Raw genomic sequence first — 17210 nt, 5'->3', positions numbered from 1 at the left:
CTCTCACTTTCAACTTTACAGCAGCTCCCTTCTACCTCTGCAGTGTTCTAGGGGCAGGAGAAAAAAACCCCCAGCTCAGAACTGTTTAATTGTAATTTAATCTCTGGCACCTGCTCACTAATTGTGTATAATCAAGGGGGCTAGCACAGGCTTTGCAGTGATTACAAAATGGATAAATAACATTTGGGAATTTAACCCTTTGTTTGCACACCATGTCATACTGGAGGTTAAAGGAGAGGGTACAAGAGCCTGTATTAGGCAGGATTAATTTAACCAAGCATAAAACATTCCCCTGTCTATTCCTCTTCCACCCCTCTGCACCAGGGAAAGCATTTGGTTTGGCCACCCCACTACAGAGCCTCAGAATGGTGTAGTCTAGTACCCCACCCCCACATCTTTGACACAGACTCTTCTGTGATGCAGATGGAGGAAGGGAAGTTCAAACCCAACAGAGGCAACAGGGACTGTGTCTAGAACCAACGTAACATGGCTACAACACCACTGCATATCTAGAGCTGACCTGTGTTTATGGAAGTAGTTTGAGAACAGTGGATGGTGATTTCTTCTGACGTAGGTGGGGTGTGGCAAACCTGTTTTATGTCCAAGGCCAGGCTGAAATAAAGGGAGACATGCTGATTCTTCTGGAGGCTCGTGTTGATCACCACAGACCACCCAGTTTACATGCAGCAGCTTGGACTCAACACCAAATGGCACAGGAGAGTAAATATCATATGAATGCTCCAGCTTGGGGAAGGACTCTCCTGACCAACAAGGTGCCAGCAGCTACAGGTCTGACAGCATTGTCTGAGATGGCTTAGATGTTGGGACTAACCACACAACATTGTTTAACAGAACCTCAGCATTGTATCCCAGTGTAAGGGCTACTACTGCACCAATACCTATTGCCTACACTGAAACAGTTTAAAAAAAAAACCCACCCACCACCAATTTTAAAATAAAGTGCCCTTGAAATACTTTAAGATCAAAGAACATTATTTCAGTCAGTAATTCAGTGTTTCGAAATTAGCTAAGGAAACCTAAAGTAGAAAGTTTTAAGTTCCATATTTTGCAAAATGCACCTGGATAATATGATAAAGTGATGGAGATTCATCTTACCCTCGTTTCAGACATTAGTAACCAACTCATTGCACAACACTGATATTTTTATTACAATGCAGGGAACATTCCTCCTTATAAAAAAAGCTCAAACTACCTCTCAAGTTCATATTTATGTCCACTTAAAAATCTATTCATAAAAAGGTATGAGTTTTGCAAAGAGCAAAAGTTTGTAAAGTACATTTATTTTTCTACAACCTCATTTTCACTTCAGGGCACTTTATTAGTGGGTGATTGTTTAGCACTTTGGTAGAGATGACTACCATGTTTCATTAACCAGATTCTCCATTCTGTGACACCATAGTGTGTAACTCCACTGACATCAATATACCAATATAAAAAATGGTATAACATAAAAATGGAAAATCAGGGCATTATTGTCTCAAAACCCTTTATTTGCTTTGTATTTGTAAACTCATTGGGGGATGGTGGCTGTTTTCTCTTTTTGGAAGTACATATTGAAAACATAAGATCCCAATGCAGTGCACTGAAGGTCTCAATTACAAATGCCATTTTATTTAATTTCACTCAAACTGAGTTTTTTCATTCCAAATCTTTGCTTAAAGAGACAGTAGTTGAATGCTTAGAAAAATGGGAACTGCTCCAGTAGGCAGCTAGAGAGATTGATAGAGATATGGAATGTAAGTTTTGAGTCATATAGATCACAACATACAAAGAGTTATTTATGCAATACACTTACAAAACAATACAGTTCTTTTCACAAATATTTTCACAGAATTCTGCACAGCAATCTTGTAGAAAAGTAGAATTATGCAACACCAAAATAAGTTATTGTTCCTTAGTATAAATTATTTTTCATTTCCTAAGAGGAGGAATTAATTTATTAACATGATTGGATGGGTTTGGATTGGATTTGGTGATAGCACAAACTGACAGGTTTTGTTGCCATACACAGCACAAGAGATGGTATGTGCTACATGACTATGATGGTTAGTCTTCTGAAAAAAATGGAAAAGAAGTTTGCAAGCCAGAGCTTCTGCAGAGATGTGGAGGCTGTGAACATTTGAATGCCTGCCTCTTAGAGCTTTCAGAGTCAAACAGTGGAAGTGTGCTTTGATACTTGCATCTAATTAAAAAGAAATACTTTGTAGGTTGTTAGTTTGAGGATGTGTCCAAGCGCCCCATGTTGAAATTTTGATTTTGAGGAACAATTCACATTTTGGTGTGCTCTGAAGGAGTTATCAGGTAAAAATTAGAAGGATTCACATTGGATGTAACACAGACTGTTGCTGATTTCTTCTCTTAACTGCACAACAAAACATAACTAAAAAAAGAACTAATTGTCTAGGCACAGAAACATGCTTGTATAGTAATATTGATGGAAACAATTCCTTGTAATGTTTAAAATTACATTTATCATAATTTAAATATTATTATTGATTCCTAGAAACTTCAGTGCTGAAGAAGTACAATCATTTGGAAAAGTACACCAAGACAAAGTATAGCACAAATTCAAATCCCCAGTATTATAACCCACTTTCAATTTGTTAAAATCATATATTCCTCAAGGTTATAGATAAAGCTTTAGATGGGAAATGTTTTTCTTCAGAATACAGCTAGAATAAGAATTTTAACCATCTTTATTTTAAGTTTCTTTCCATACATGAATCAAAATAGACTTCTCATTATGACTAAAAATATAGATTTTTAACTACAGAACCCAGCAGCCATTTTTCTGCTTCTTTGCCCTTCCCCCCAAAAAATCATGCAAGGTCTACAAAAATAGCAATTAACTTTAAAAAATAGTTTCCTTCTTCCAGCAAATTTAAGTTACATTCAGATGTAATATAGCTATTTATAAGGAACAACGCTGTGGCAGTATACTGAATAGAGGCTTGCTATGTTCAGTTTCATTCTGACAGCAGCTGTCCATGTCAGTGCTAGTTCTGGTCTGTTTCAACATCAGTATCTGGTTTGATATTCATGATGCCATCGGTTGAAATCATTGTAGAAAAGCACTATGCTCCCAGAAGCCATGCCAGTCATTATACACCTACGAAAGCACAACATTTGGTTAGAGGATTAGCAACTTTACATTCAAATACAGCTGACTTGTCTTTCTTGGACAGACTTCTTCCACCATATCTAGCACCACCTTTATAAATAAAACGTCTAAGGCTACATCTACACTTGTGATTCCCAGATCACACAGACATTCACGCTAGCTCTCATTGAACTAACATGTGGCATAGCTGTGCTAGCATGGGCAGCAGCGAGCAGTGACGTGAGCTAGCTGCCTTGAGCATCAACCCATGGAGTCCAGGAAGGTTTGTACTCAGAGTGGCTAGTCCATGCCGCCACTCCCCACTAGTCATGCTACCACTGCTAAACTACTATTTTTAGTGCACTAGCTCCTGTCTACACAAGATGGGAATCAAACCTGTAGCTCATATCGTAGATTAACCTAGGAATGCCACCAAGTTGAACATTAAGAACCTGATGCAATTCCCACTGAAATCAATGGAAAGATTCCCATTGACTTCGATGGGCTCTGACGTAGGTCTTAAAATGTCCACAGCAATCATGCTGTGTATTTGAAGCATTTTATTTCCTATATGATTTTCCTCTACTGAATCTTAAAAAAAAAATCCTCTGAACTGTATCTTATATGGACTGAATCAGACTTCAGGGAAAGACTATTACCATTCTTAAGAATGTATTACTTACCTTCCTTTCCAGATTGAAGTAATATGGGGGGAAAGATTCATTAGGGTCTACATTTTTAATTTAGGGGTGTACAACTTCGAACACTTATGTCTTCTTTCCAGAGATGCTTAACACCCACAACTTCAGCAGCAGACAATCTCCTGGAGCTGCAGGTGGTTAGCACCAGTGAAAATCAGATCCTACAGGGCTCGCCTTTGAGACCCCAAGAACTGAGACATTCAGATTAGTGGACACATTTGAAAATGTAGGGCAAGTTGTTTTGCAACTGGTCTAATAGATGGAATTATAGATCAGAGAGGATTAAGCTCAAAGAAAATGCCCTGGCACATCTTAGCTGGGTGCCAAAAGGGGCTCAAGACCTAGATGACCAGAACAATTAACTTTGTATAAACCAGGGTCACCACAAACAGACCACTTCAGATATTTTTTATAATGGCTTAAACTCTGCTGGTGAGATTGCTAATGAAATAGCAAAATGGAGGGTATTCAGGAGGGAGAAAACAGGCAGGCAGATTTCAATTCATTCTTTCCCAGTTCAAGAGGGATTTAGTACAGGGTCTTCATCAAAAAGTCAGATGTGGGTACAGGGCTGCAAATCTCTATTGTTTATACATATGTGCAGCATCACTGCATGTGCATGTAAACATTCAGAGTGCTGCTGTTTGGTGCTTAGCACTAAATAGGAGTATTATTCATGCGTCCACCACAGAGGTATTCTGTATTGCCACATCTTTACTACTAGCTGATCAATGGAAATGTCTGAGCTCCAGTTGAACAGCTATGATCCTCTTTGGGGCCATTGTAGAGCAATCATGGCTGCTGAAATGACATCTTGGCTTGTAATGTATCAGGAGTTTCTATGTCAGACTTGTCTATTGTCTCATCTTGTGACATTACTGTTAGAGCTGGTGGGAAACCAGACATTTTTGGGGAAAACCTTATTCTGATTTGGTATTAAAAGTCAAAATTTCTAAGTCTCTTGCAAAATAAAAATTCCAAAAAATTTCAATTTGAGACAATCAAAACGTTTTGTCTGCATGAAAACATTTTGGTAGTGGTGTTTTGATTAATTTAATTTAGATGTTTTATTATATTAAATATACTATAAGTGTATACATGGATAATGTTAAATCAAATATATTTATAAATATTAATTTTGATTATAATATAAAACTCAAAACAAAATGAATCACAATGACACTATAGAACTGACACATTTGAATCTTTTCTTGTCTACAATGCTCATCAAAACCAACACATCCCCACTAAATGTTTCAATTTTGATTAAATTGCATTTTTTTATGAAAAACTGTTGTTGAAAATTTTGATCAGCTCTAATTATAGCTATTAACACACTATTTCATCATATACCAAAGTGACCTAAGAGGTAAATCAGAAAGCCAAGTCAAGACACGGTAAACTTTGAGTAGGGTTTCAAAGATAGAATTTGGCTCAAGCCAAAAATGACAATGCCAGTCATTCTAATAACTAGAAAGCTGCCATTTTCCAGCATGATTGCTTATGGGAACATGTACAAGGATGAAAAGGATGTGATTCAAAGAGAATGAAGATTTGGGGAGGTTGAGCTGGGTGGTGTTTCAGACTGGGAAGAAGTAGTGGGTTAAAATCTTGATTAAAATCCACAGATGTCAGTGGTTTTGTTTTAAAGAGTATTTGATATAACATTTTGAAATGTGGATTGTGTTAAGGTAGGCTTAATAAACATATCTATCTATCTGAATACACCACGATTTTTTAAAATGGATGCCTAAAGTTAGGCTCTTGCATCTATATTTAGGCACTTAAATAAGATGTCTGATTCTTAAAGGTATTGAGGGATTTCATATTTCATTTTTAATGGTAACCACTAATATAAAAAACTCTGCTTCCTGTTTAATTGTACTCTGGATGTTTTTATCAAGATTTAAAATTGAGCTTTGCCTTTGGTTTGTGGGGTTCCTAGTGAATGATTGACAAGCCACAGGGCTTGGCCAGCCTCTGCCTATATTTGGCACGCTTGATATATCAGTCCTGTTTTGTGTGACAGCTAAAAACACTTAGTCTAATTTCTTTACTTCCCACTTGGATGTTCATTTCTTTAGAAAAGTTTTGTTTGTCCCGGTGGAAGACTAAGAGGACAGTTTTTAAGAGGACACAAATTGCTTCATTTAACGAAAAGTCAATTTAACAGTCATATCTTCTTTTTTATCCCCAACATCCAAAACAAGTCAGAGATTTTTTTGCCCTAATTTGGATGAGTGTTAGATGAGCACAAATATAAAATGTTTAAATTAATCATTTGGCCAAATTCTCTGCTGGCATATATGTGTAAAACTCTATTGACAATAATGGACCTATGGCATTTACATCAGCAGAAAATTTGGCCTCTTATTGTAAATATTAATAATTTATTATTAATTATTATTTGTATTAGGGTAGCACCTAGAGGGCTCAGTCAGGACCTGGCTCTACTGTGCTAGGCACATGGTAGGAGAGAGTTCCTGCTCCAAAGATTATTGATGACAAATACAATTATAGATAGGAGTCAAAATATTCAAAGGTGCCCAAATGACTTAGGAGCCTGAGGTTATGTCTACACTACAAGTGCTATAGCCATGGCGTTGTACTGCAGACACTTGCTACAGTGATTGTTACTGTAGTAAATCCAGTCCCTTGAGAGCCAGTAGCTAGGTCAATGGAAGAATGCTGCAGTGGAGGCTGGGTCAACCTAACTACACTGCACAAGGCACAACATTTTTCACAGCCTGTATCAATGTAGCTAGGTCAACCTAAGTTTTAGGCATAGCCAGGGCTGAGTCCCATTTTAAAAGCACCTAGGACCCTAGATAACTTTCAATAAGATTTAGTGACTTAGGTGCTTTTGTAAATTTTATTCAGAGTAAACAAAAATCTAGATAGTAGTCTGTGAGCTAAAGACAAGCTGGATGCAACTATAAACCCCCATGTTATAAACTGGACACAGCTATGTGCCAAAAATGCACAAAGACCTTTAACTGCAGTGGCAGTGGCTAGTGTAAAATAAGCAGTAGTAAATATATTTACTGTTTTATCCTTTGTAAGAGAAAACAAAATGTAAAAATTGATGGGAACCTCAGTGAGTGTCTATTTCATTTTGGTGAATGGCTTTCAAGACATATAGTTAGGAATATTTTTCCTCTCAGGAAAGAAAACAAAAGTACATATTAAAAATTCATCAAAGTCAGATTTTCTTGAATGAGTGTTAACTTACCCACCAAGAGCTGCAACTCTGAAAAAGATCAAGAGACCTAAACTGTGACCTTCAACAATAAAACAGTGCACAGAATTCTCCATACTATCCCTGGCACCTGTGATCAAAGTAAATACAATACTGAAAGGAAAAAAACCAGTTTATACCTGAATGATGTTCCTTTTGCTGTTTCTTTATAATAGTACATTCTATACCAAATAGTACATTCTAACCACCAAACTTCAATCTCACCTTTGGTCATATGACAGGGCCATAGAACGGATTCCAGCATCACAGCCTGGGTAAGCAAAAAGTTGCTTGAGGTCACACACTTGCCATACCATGATGACCCCATTGTCTCCGCCTGTAAGCAGATACTGTCCATCGCGGCTCAGCTGGATTGCCTAAAGGGAAATTACATTAATATTTCTCTTAAAACAACTTGCATGGCGGCTTTTATTCCCCCTCGTCTCGCCTCCAGAAGACCCCCCTCCTCCCTCCCGCACCTTCACAGCTTTATCTCTGAAGACACTTCATATCAGTAAATACAGCTTTTGAGAAGCAAAGAAGTCAATTACAACTTAAATTTAGGGCAAACGTTGCAGTCTACAGAATACATTTACATTGGTTTCTTTACAGGAAATATAATAGAAAGGATGATCAAGTGGCTTAAGTTTATTTCACCTATCAACTATTCCACATACCAAAAATCTAGTATGAGGCCAACTAAAGAGATTTGATTTTCTAATCGGTAACATTCACAGGAGGCTGCAGTACATGCATTAAAATACAGCACCTCACATTCACTGAAAAAGCTTTAGCATCAGCCTTGAGATAGCTGCCCTCCAGCAATTTTCTCTGATATGGTGAAGAGAGAAAAAACAATATTTACCAAAATGGGGTGAGACATTGAATTGGGTTAATGCTCTGCATGAATAAGCCCCGTAGTTTAGCAGACATACTAATAAGAACATACCATGAGGAGAAGGAGTCTTGCGGTAAATTGGTGTAATACCCTAATTAATACGCTCTCTTCTCTGCTACCTTTCATGTATGAAGCCATCCTTTAAAAAAAATCCCTCACCTCGCACATTAAGACACAAACTCAATACGTTTTCTTTTTAGAGACATCATCCAGGAAATTGAACTCCTAGTCTTTATGATGAATGTTGAGTGGTTTTCAGAAAAAGAATCAGTTAATGTTTAATTAAATAGACATAGCCAAGAGAAACTAAGAAGGCACAGCATCCTCATGCTTCCCACCTGCCTACATTCACTGTTTGATGTTCTATCCAGCATGGAGTTACTTATTCTACCCCACTTCTGACTACAGTTTCCTCTCTGAAACAGTCTCCTACTGAAAAGCAGGGGCAAGACATGACAGTAGGATCAGACAGAGTAAGCTCCTCATGCAGAAGAAGAGATAATGGGGAGTGACGGTGGAGAAATACCTGCTTATGGGAAGGAGAGTATTGGCTCTGGCCAGGAATCCTGTCCCTTTCCCTCCCCTTCCCAGCTGGAGAAACTGCTCCCCTGTACACTCACTAGTAGTCCCTTAAAAATGGAAACGTGGCCAATCCCAGGGACACAAGCCTCCTCAAGACTGGCCTATGGACCCAGGATGACATTCTATGAGGAGCTTCATTTTGTGCTCATAACTTTCTGAAAGATGTTCTTTTTAAAGCTGAAATGTCCATGTTTGGTATCAGACAAAAGCAGTGTCTTCTCTGCGCACGTTGAGTAAAAAAGCCATTTAGCAGCTTTTGAATGATGTGACAGTGAAAATACATACATTCTAAAAGGATGTACTCTGATGCCACAGACTTCCAGGATACATATAATGTAGGTAGGAAAGAATTAGATTTGAATAGGCAACTGTGAAAATTTAAAATCAATAAAAAATTTTAAAATGCTTAAAATAAACATTACATGTCAAAATTATAAAATAAAAATTGAATTCTGCCAAGCCTACATATATGTGGAGGTGACGTCCATGTGATGAAAATAAGCGGCATATCAAATTTATGACATGCCAATGACCACATCACTTGCCCATTATTCCATCTCCCTAGGATTTATTATAACAGTCTAACTCCCTGAAAATCTTCAAAACATTGTTATTAAAAAAAAATCAACATGCAAAAAAGGTAGAATTTCCTGCAAAATCATCTTGCAGTTTTGCATAGCAATAAGAGGGACTTTTATACTGTTGGAAAAGGGAAACTTCCAGCACTCACTTTTACCTCTGAAAAAGCCCAAATTTTGGGCTTTAAAGCTGTGATATTTCTGTGTACAGATTCATTTTTATATAGGCTGTTTATCTGCTTTTGTTTTTCTCTCCCCAAGCCCTGCACAACTGGACACATGGAACTAAATCACCTGGCCTTATCGCTGGAGGGATACAAAATATAGTCAGAATGAAATGAAATTTTTTAATACTTTGTAAAACACCGCAAAAAAAGGTTTATTTAGATAACGTGTCAGACACAGAACACATGATAATGTGCTCTAAAGGTTGGCCCTCGTTTGGGATGAACTGAGGAATTTATTCATAGTTTCATCACTTGTGAGGAATGAGCCATCCCCAATTCCTATTTACACAACACCCAGACAGAGTATATATATTGATATTACATATAAAAACTACATTCAAACAGCATTTAGGTTGCAAAATTAAGCATTCAAACATTAGAAATTGACAGAATGCAGGTTGTGCACAGGCAACTTTAATTGTGGCATTTCCTAAACTTGAGTATTGACTTGGCAACCTTAACGTTCTTTAACACGGGGAGAGGGGTGGGTTAATAAAATTTCCTACATTTTTTTAAAAAGCAAAGTGAAAAAAAACAAGTAATTCTATCCTGTGGCTCCAAAGTGATCCCCACACTGGTAGGCTATCAGCAAGTTTGGGACCTTTGGATCTAAAGCACAGACCTTTACCACTAACTGCCGTACCCCTGACCCTAGCTCTGTCTCCCTTCCCCTCTGCTTCCCCACTGGCTCATCTAATCCCCTCTCTCCTTCCTGGTCCTCACCCCTCTGCATTCTAGCTAGGCTGCTCCTCTTCCTGCTCCTCCATGCTGCCTGGGCACCAGCTGGGGGAATCTATCAGAGTAAATGGTAGCAGTAGTAGACTGTTACCTTCTATATGGCCCAGCCAGAAGGATATGAGAAACACTTTACTAATGAGTTCCACAGTTGTTTTCTCATCACTTCCCAGCTGTCCTGGCTTCTATTCCAGTTTCTGAAAGGTAATATATACCAGTATTTATAAACCTTTCTGCCCCTCCCAGTTCCCTCTGGTACTATTCACTCCTCCCCATCCCTCTGAATTTTGCCCCAACCTTCCCCACCAACTTCTATCCATCCCCTACCCCCATCCTGGCTCCTATTTTCCTCCCCCTTTTCACCTATCTGCTCCCTTCACCTCCACAACTCCTGGCTTCTTCCCCGCTTCCTCTCTGTTTCCTGGCTCTTACTCTTCTCCCCCAAGCGCCTAAGAAATTTAGCTGCCAAACTCTGATAAGCCTAAGAAGTGTCTATCACACATGTATGACCTGAGATTTTTCAGAGGCATCTAAAATTCACCAAATCTGGGGAGACTTTCACAAAGACTGCAAAAAACCCACATCCCTGACACTGGAATGACTTCTTTGCCAAATTTAAAGTTCCTGATCCAAAGCATGGAGATGCTAAAGATTTTTAACAAAACAGCTGTCAGAATTTGACGTTGTCAAAACTATACGTTTATCTCAAACCCTTCTCTTTGATATGGCTGAACCATTTTAAATGCAACTAAAACAACAACAACAACAAAAACATTCAGCCTGAGGCAGACACACAGCATTATATCAAATGGTTAAAGTGAGGCAAAGTTATAAGCAGAGATGTGGCCCTGGAATAAAAATTTGACCCTTTCTTGAAGGGACACATTATATGCCCCCACCTTCCCCTGGTGGCTGGAGAAGGTGTCATCTCCCGTCCCAGCCCTGGGAGAGTTCTGTGCCCCTGCTGATTATTGGGAGGGCGTGGCCCTACTGGTTCTCCTTTTGCATATCCCTGATTATATGTAAATGTAAACACGGTCTTATTCTGGAAAATATTAGGAAGACTTTCCTATAGGGAAGCTCTACTTATAATAATGAAGTTCTAACTATTTTAAAATGTCTATGAATAACATTAGAAACACAAGGTGGGTGAGGTAATATCTTTTACTGGACCAACCTCTTTTGGTGAAAGAGACAAGCTTTCAACCTTACACAGGGCTCGAAAGCTTGTTTCTTTCACCAACAGGTCCAATAAAAGGTATTACCTCACCCACCTTCTCTCTCTAATATCCTGGGACCAACATAGCTACAACAACTATGCATTATATAACTTTCACTTGTGTTTAGTTCTACAATTCCATTACAATCAATCTCTTAGAAAATGGTCTTTATAAGCTTTTTGAAAACAGAAGCAGTTTCTTTTGCACTTAAAGATTTCATCCATGGTTTTCAACATAGAAAACTGTGGGAGAAGTCTTCAGACACAGAAGAGTTTTCAAAAACTATTACACAGAAAGCTTTATGCTATGGTCCTTTTAAGATCTTGTGGCAATCACATGTATTCTGCACTATAATCTGTATTTCTCAGGCACTTGTAATATCCAACTGATACTCACATATGCACCACATACTCACACAAATGGGGGGAATTAAAATTAAAAACAAATATATCATTAAGGTAACATTAAAGTGATTATGCTAAACACTGACAAGTGTAGAAACTAAAATATTAAGGTCTTCATAGTAATAATTATTCAGCCATATTGCACATATGCAATATTTTCCATTCTTGTGCCTTATTATTGTTATGATGATGCTAAAAATACTCTTTAAAAAGTACAGGATATGCAGCAGGGCTGAGTTAGGGTTATTATAAAGCAACTAACTTTTCATTACTTCAGTTTTAAATGTTTATTACAATGGAACAAACCCTTTTGTTTAACATTTTATTTGACAAAATAGTTTCAAGACTAATACTTTTTAAAGATAAATCAATAAAATTCTGTATTTATAAACAATGAAGGAACTGGTGATCAACCCATTCCATACAACTGCATTTGGAACTAGTATTGTGACAAACGTACTCAACATTTAAAAAAGGTAGTGGGCACAGTAAATCACTTCCAAGCCATATATAAATATGGGATAATTAAATGCTCACTCAGATTACAGTCAAACATTCTGAATTGAAACTTGTCCTAAATGTTCCAACTATCAATTATTATTTTTGTCATTTCTTATTTCCCTCAGAACACAAAGGTGTGTGACGCACCTCCCAAACTAGAAAGAAGATATGTTGGCTGCCCCAAGGAGCTTAGAATCTAAATTACACATAATCATACTAGGGTTTAACAAGGCAATAAGATAAGGGATGGAGGAAAGAATGAGGTAAGATGATAAAAACTGTAGAAGAGAAAATTGCATATACCGAGATAGTTCATCATGAGATCTAACAAACTAAATAAAATTATTAAAAAGATTATTCATTAGAAGTAAAATCAATATCCATTTTTTTCATTCCACAAATGGCAATCTCCTGAGGGTATTTTGAAATTGCAATGAAGGCATGACAAATAATTATTTGCTACACTTATAAAATTCAGCTGATGAAAATCCATTAACCTTATGGTCATGGTTCACTTGAGTTTTATACTTGAGGCTTTTTACTGGAGAAATGCTATATTACAAGGCAAATTAAAGCCATTAATCTTTAACTCTTCCACTACCTGCAAATTTCAGTGATTTCTGTGATCTCTTGATTAAATAAAGAACAGTCTTTGAGGTTTTGCCAATATCTATGCCATTTTCCTAAGTCACCTGCTTTTCAAGAAGACAAGTAATTGATATATATATGACAAAGGTCACCCTGTCAAAATTTCAGTTTAATGACATGCCCCATAAGAGTTAACAAACTAAAGGATGCATGTACTCTCAAGTACTCCAACTGTTATGGGGAAAGGCATGAATCAATTTTACTGTTCAGTTTTTCCTCCCAGTGAAAGTTATCCAGGATTCTAATAAGTATAAGCTCAAACAGCTCTGCCATTCAATCTTTCTCACACCATAAGATTCAGACATGCAAAAAGTCCCCATAGCACACAATTCTCACAATGTTCTAAAAGCTTCATTTCTAACTTGCACTTCCTTGAAAAGTCTCAAAAGTTTGAGCAAACTCTTTAATCTCTCAGATTCTTGGAAGGCAGTGCTTCTTAAAAAGCAGAGCTGTCACCTGGATAGCATTTGCTTACAACAGCAAGAGGCTGTTGGGCCTTTCACATTTCAAAACAGACCCAGGAAAGGAAAATAAATTAGTTCCTTTGGGTGAAATAGTGCACAGTCTTTGTTTAGGATAAAATAACTTTACTTCTGCTCACTTAGATTTAAATTCTTCATTAAGACAACTAAACATTACATGGTAGATGTGCTGGGATATGCTGTTAGCCTAAGGTCCATTAAGCAGTATTTAAAACAAAAACAGGTGGAAAGTGTTGATTAGACCCCGAGTTTCCCCAGATAGTCAAATTTTTCTGGTAGTTGTAAAATGATGTTCTGACTGTAACAACTGTAAACTGTTCTTTTTGTCAACATCTTGCAGCCTAAGCCCGCAATGACATGTGAAAACACAAATCAGAATTTTACTTTACATAAGCAACTGCATTTCCAACCAATTATTCCTCCATCTTCCCCCAGCAACAAACAGTGACACTGTCGGTACGCACAGCCTGTGGGCAAGTCTTACTCAATTTAAATGCCCCTACTTTAATCATATAGTTGCCACTTGCCTTCTAGTATGAGAAAGTGCAGAAGCCCTGGGAAAAAGATTGTGGACTATTTAAACTTAAAATCCTAGTGGGACTGCAGGGAGGAAAAATAAGTGTGTACTACTGGCCAATAGAGAGCAGAACTTTCACTGCCCTCAAGCAACATTCTCCAAGCCGTGTGTACTGACTGAAACACTACAGAAATTGTTTTACCCAGCAAGGGATTTCTAGATATTTTACAGATTTACCAGCCTCGCTGACAATATAATCACAACTGAAAGTGACAGATTATCAACATTATTATTGTAAAAAGAAAAGCAAAAGAAAACACATTGTTGTGTACTTGCTTTAAATGAAGTATTGGAGTAGAGGCTAGGATAGGAAACTCACAAGCATGTGTGCACCGACAGCAAAAGATGAGAATTGAAGAAAGACTAAAAACGATGCAAGAATCTATATCAATTTGGGAAAAATGGCCTGGGACAGGGGTATGCAAATTCTGATAACATATTGCCTACCTCAAACAAATCTGCATTCACTGAGTAATATATGTGCGCAATTGTGCATTTGGCTATGGAAAACACACCAAAAAACACAGCAATTTTAAATTGTATACCCCACAACCAATATATCCAACATTTCAAGAAAATGCGGATAGTGGATTAACAGAATTTAATTTATACCACAGTTTGATGTCAACTTTTAAAAGAAAGAGAAGGGCATAACTGGAGTGTGTGTGTGTATTGGGAGCTCCAGTGTTACCGTTAAACATTTTTTACCAGGTGCATGTGAAATCATAAAATGCTAGTTTCTGTCATGGAAAGAGTTAAGTTTAGTAAGATTCTTTTAAAATATATTTCAATTTTTTTTTACCTGTTTGGAAGCTTGTTTCCTGATTTTGCTCTCTTTTGCAACAAAAATCTTAACAAAATTATATATTGGTGGGAGTCAGGTGAAGACAGGGGAGTGCGAATTTAAGACTGCTCACAGTTGGATGAAAAACACAGGTAAGAATTCTTGGAAGAGTGTAAGACAGGTGTGTGAGGGGAAAAAAAGCTGAAGAGGGATATCATAAATATTTAGCGAGTAATGTGATCAGACTTTGTAAGTAAAAGAGAGAGTATACAGCTAAAATAATATTTCTTTTAAAAAATATCCTTGCCTGCATTAACAATACTTCAGAATTATCATTATTTTTTATCTTCAGATTTGGATGATCTACTTTACTCTTCACCATTTAGATTGTTTCTTTTTTCCATTGCATTCAGTTTGGAAAAAGAAACTACAACGGTCAGTTTTACTTGGGTAAATTTCATTTATTATAGTGCTGCCACAACTTCTCTACAAACAAGAAAGAAGACACAGCTCCCTCCGTCTTTGAAGAGTTTATAATTTAAATAGACAACAGAGTAGGGTTGGTTGTGTGACTGAGCAGTGCAAATTAACACCTGTCTAATTAGCTCTCCAAGTTTTGTTCAAGGTTTTACTTTGTTTGTTTTTTATTTCAGCTCTTTTGTTTACCGTTCTTTGGTGGATGTTGCAAGGTTTTAGGCTTTCTGGAAGAAGAGTATTTTAGGAAGGGACATGAAAACCACTTTTTGGTTCTCTTGTATTAGCACAATGTTGTATTTGGATTCTAGAACTGTAGGAGAATATTTATATTGACATTAAAATAAGTCCATAAAGTTATTTTATTAAGCGTATCCTCCACTCCCATTTTTTCCTTTTAAATACAAAAAAGTCCACTCTGCTTCATCCTTTAACTTTCTACTGAATTCGTTCTCTCTTTTTAACTAGTTAAATTAGAAAGGCTCTCCCTTTTTCTTACAGAGAAAGGCTGCAACTCAAATTTCTGCTTAGCTCTACCACCGCTGCCAAATTTTGTTCTATTCCATATCATATTTTAGGCAAATTTTTGAAAGAGCTATTTTGCATATTAGTAAAAAGCCTTCCTGAAAATCAGCCTATGCATAACATTTCAACTGAGATGCAGGAATATGGACAGAGTTAATGACAGATGGCAGCCATCCTCTTGCTGGAATGGCTGGTCATCTTGACCTTTTAGAGGCTGACAAAAATGTAACATCCTGAATTTTCCTGTGTGTGCACACCATGTATTATTCGTATGTCGTTTTATTCAGGGGAAAAAAAAAACACCCACAAAATATTGCTGCCTATCTAGGCAGAGCCACTGTAAAGTTTAACATGATTCCATGAGCAATGTCTGATCCCTCAACTACATGTTTTTGGAGCCCTTCTAAATTTAGCAGTCAGTGAAATTCCACAGATTTGATTTCATTCACCATTTGCATGGAAAGAAACCCTGAGCAATTCCAAAATTGCAGTTTCTCCAAAGTGTATTTCATCACACTCACCCTTATTTTGTCATCTGTTTCCATAGTGGCCTGAAGTTTCCCATTCACGCTGAATAAACAGAAAAGGCCATTTTCATAGTATATGATACAGTGGCCCTCTCTTGAAGCCTGGATAAGTTTTGGTCTCAAGCAGTTTTCAGGACCTTCTAATGTCCTCAGTAGGTCTCCATTCATAGAATGTATGAGACACGGTCCTTCTGACAAAACAGAATTAAATCCACTGGTTATTTTCATATCAAATCCATCTAAAGACATTAAAGGACAACAAGTAATGGCTTTTATTGGCTTAACTCAAATTGTGTTATAAGTGGGTACAACCTTGTAATACTAGAGACTACCAATGCAAAGAACATATCTCCTAAAAGCCCAGGGCTAAGTTAAGGTAACTAAAGCAATCACCTACTTTAAGGCTATGTCTATACTATCACTTATGTTGCTCAGGGGTGGGAATAAGCCACGCCCCCGAGCGACATAAGGTACATTAACTAAGCGCTGGTGTGGACATAGCTGCCACCGCTTGTTGGAGGTGGATTAATTAAGTTGATGGGAGAGCTTTCTCCGGTCAATTTAGACAGCAGCTCCACTAGAGAGTTTACAGTGGCACAGCTGCACCGCTATAAACTCTCTGGTGTAGCCATAGCTATAGTCTCCTTAGGGACCTCCCTAAAAACTTGATAGTTGCCAAATTATTCTGCCGAGTGCAACAAAATAAGCCTGTACTGATACTGAAAGCTAGTTTTTTTTACAGTAAGATGCACTTATTTGCATGTTTACAAATGCAGCATCCAACTTAGGTGCACAAATTCCTGATATGAATTCACAAATCAGATGTATATCCATATACAATTTGCTACATTCTTCTTGGGTAATGAACATGTACAAAACTTTATTAGTGTGCACTCATAAGGCATTCACTTGCATAATTAAGGAACATACAATGCGTGTGCAGTTTTGAGTGTCAAATTTTGAACATGCAGCCTAAATAGGCACTTTT

General features: G+C 37.4%; 1 protein-coding gene across 7 annotated transcripts in view; it reads right to left on the bottom strand.

The window, feature by feature from the left end:
- Positions 1-1285: 1285 nt before the first annotated feature.
- The window catches only part of LRBA (LPS responsive beige-like anchor protein), a 576880-nt gene continuing 560955 nt past the window's right edge, over positions 1286-17210 (bottom strand). For 6 of the 7 annotated variants that reach the window (XM_067551903.1, XM_067551906.1, XM_067551905.1 and 3 more), the window contains 3 exons: positions 16217-16413; positions 7286-7437; positions 1286-3130 (listed from right to left, as the gene is read on the bottom strand). In XM_067551903.1, the coding sequence (XP_067408004.1) occupies positions 3040-3130; positions 7286-7437; positions 16217-16413 (440 nt within the window). In that variant the 3' untranslated portion in view covers positions 1286-3039. The remainder of the gene's footprint in view (positions 3131-7285; positions 7438-16216; positions 16414-17210) is intronic. The other variant, XM_067551904.1, reaches the window with a different exon arrangement.

Source organism: Emydura macquarii, unplaced genomic scaffold, assembly GCF_026122565.2.
Source record: "Emydura macquarii macquarii isolate MOO-44397 ecotype Brisbane River unplaced genomic scaffold, CSIRO-AGI_Emac_v2 contig_1363, whole genome shotgun sequence".
NCBI classification, from domain to species: Eukaryota; Metazoa; Chordata; order Testudines; family Chelidae; genus Emydura; species Emydura macquarii.
Note: the sequence above shows the minus strand (reverse complement) of the source record. Positions and strands in the feature narration are given on the sequence as shown.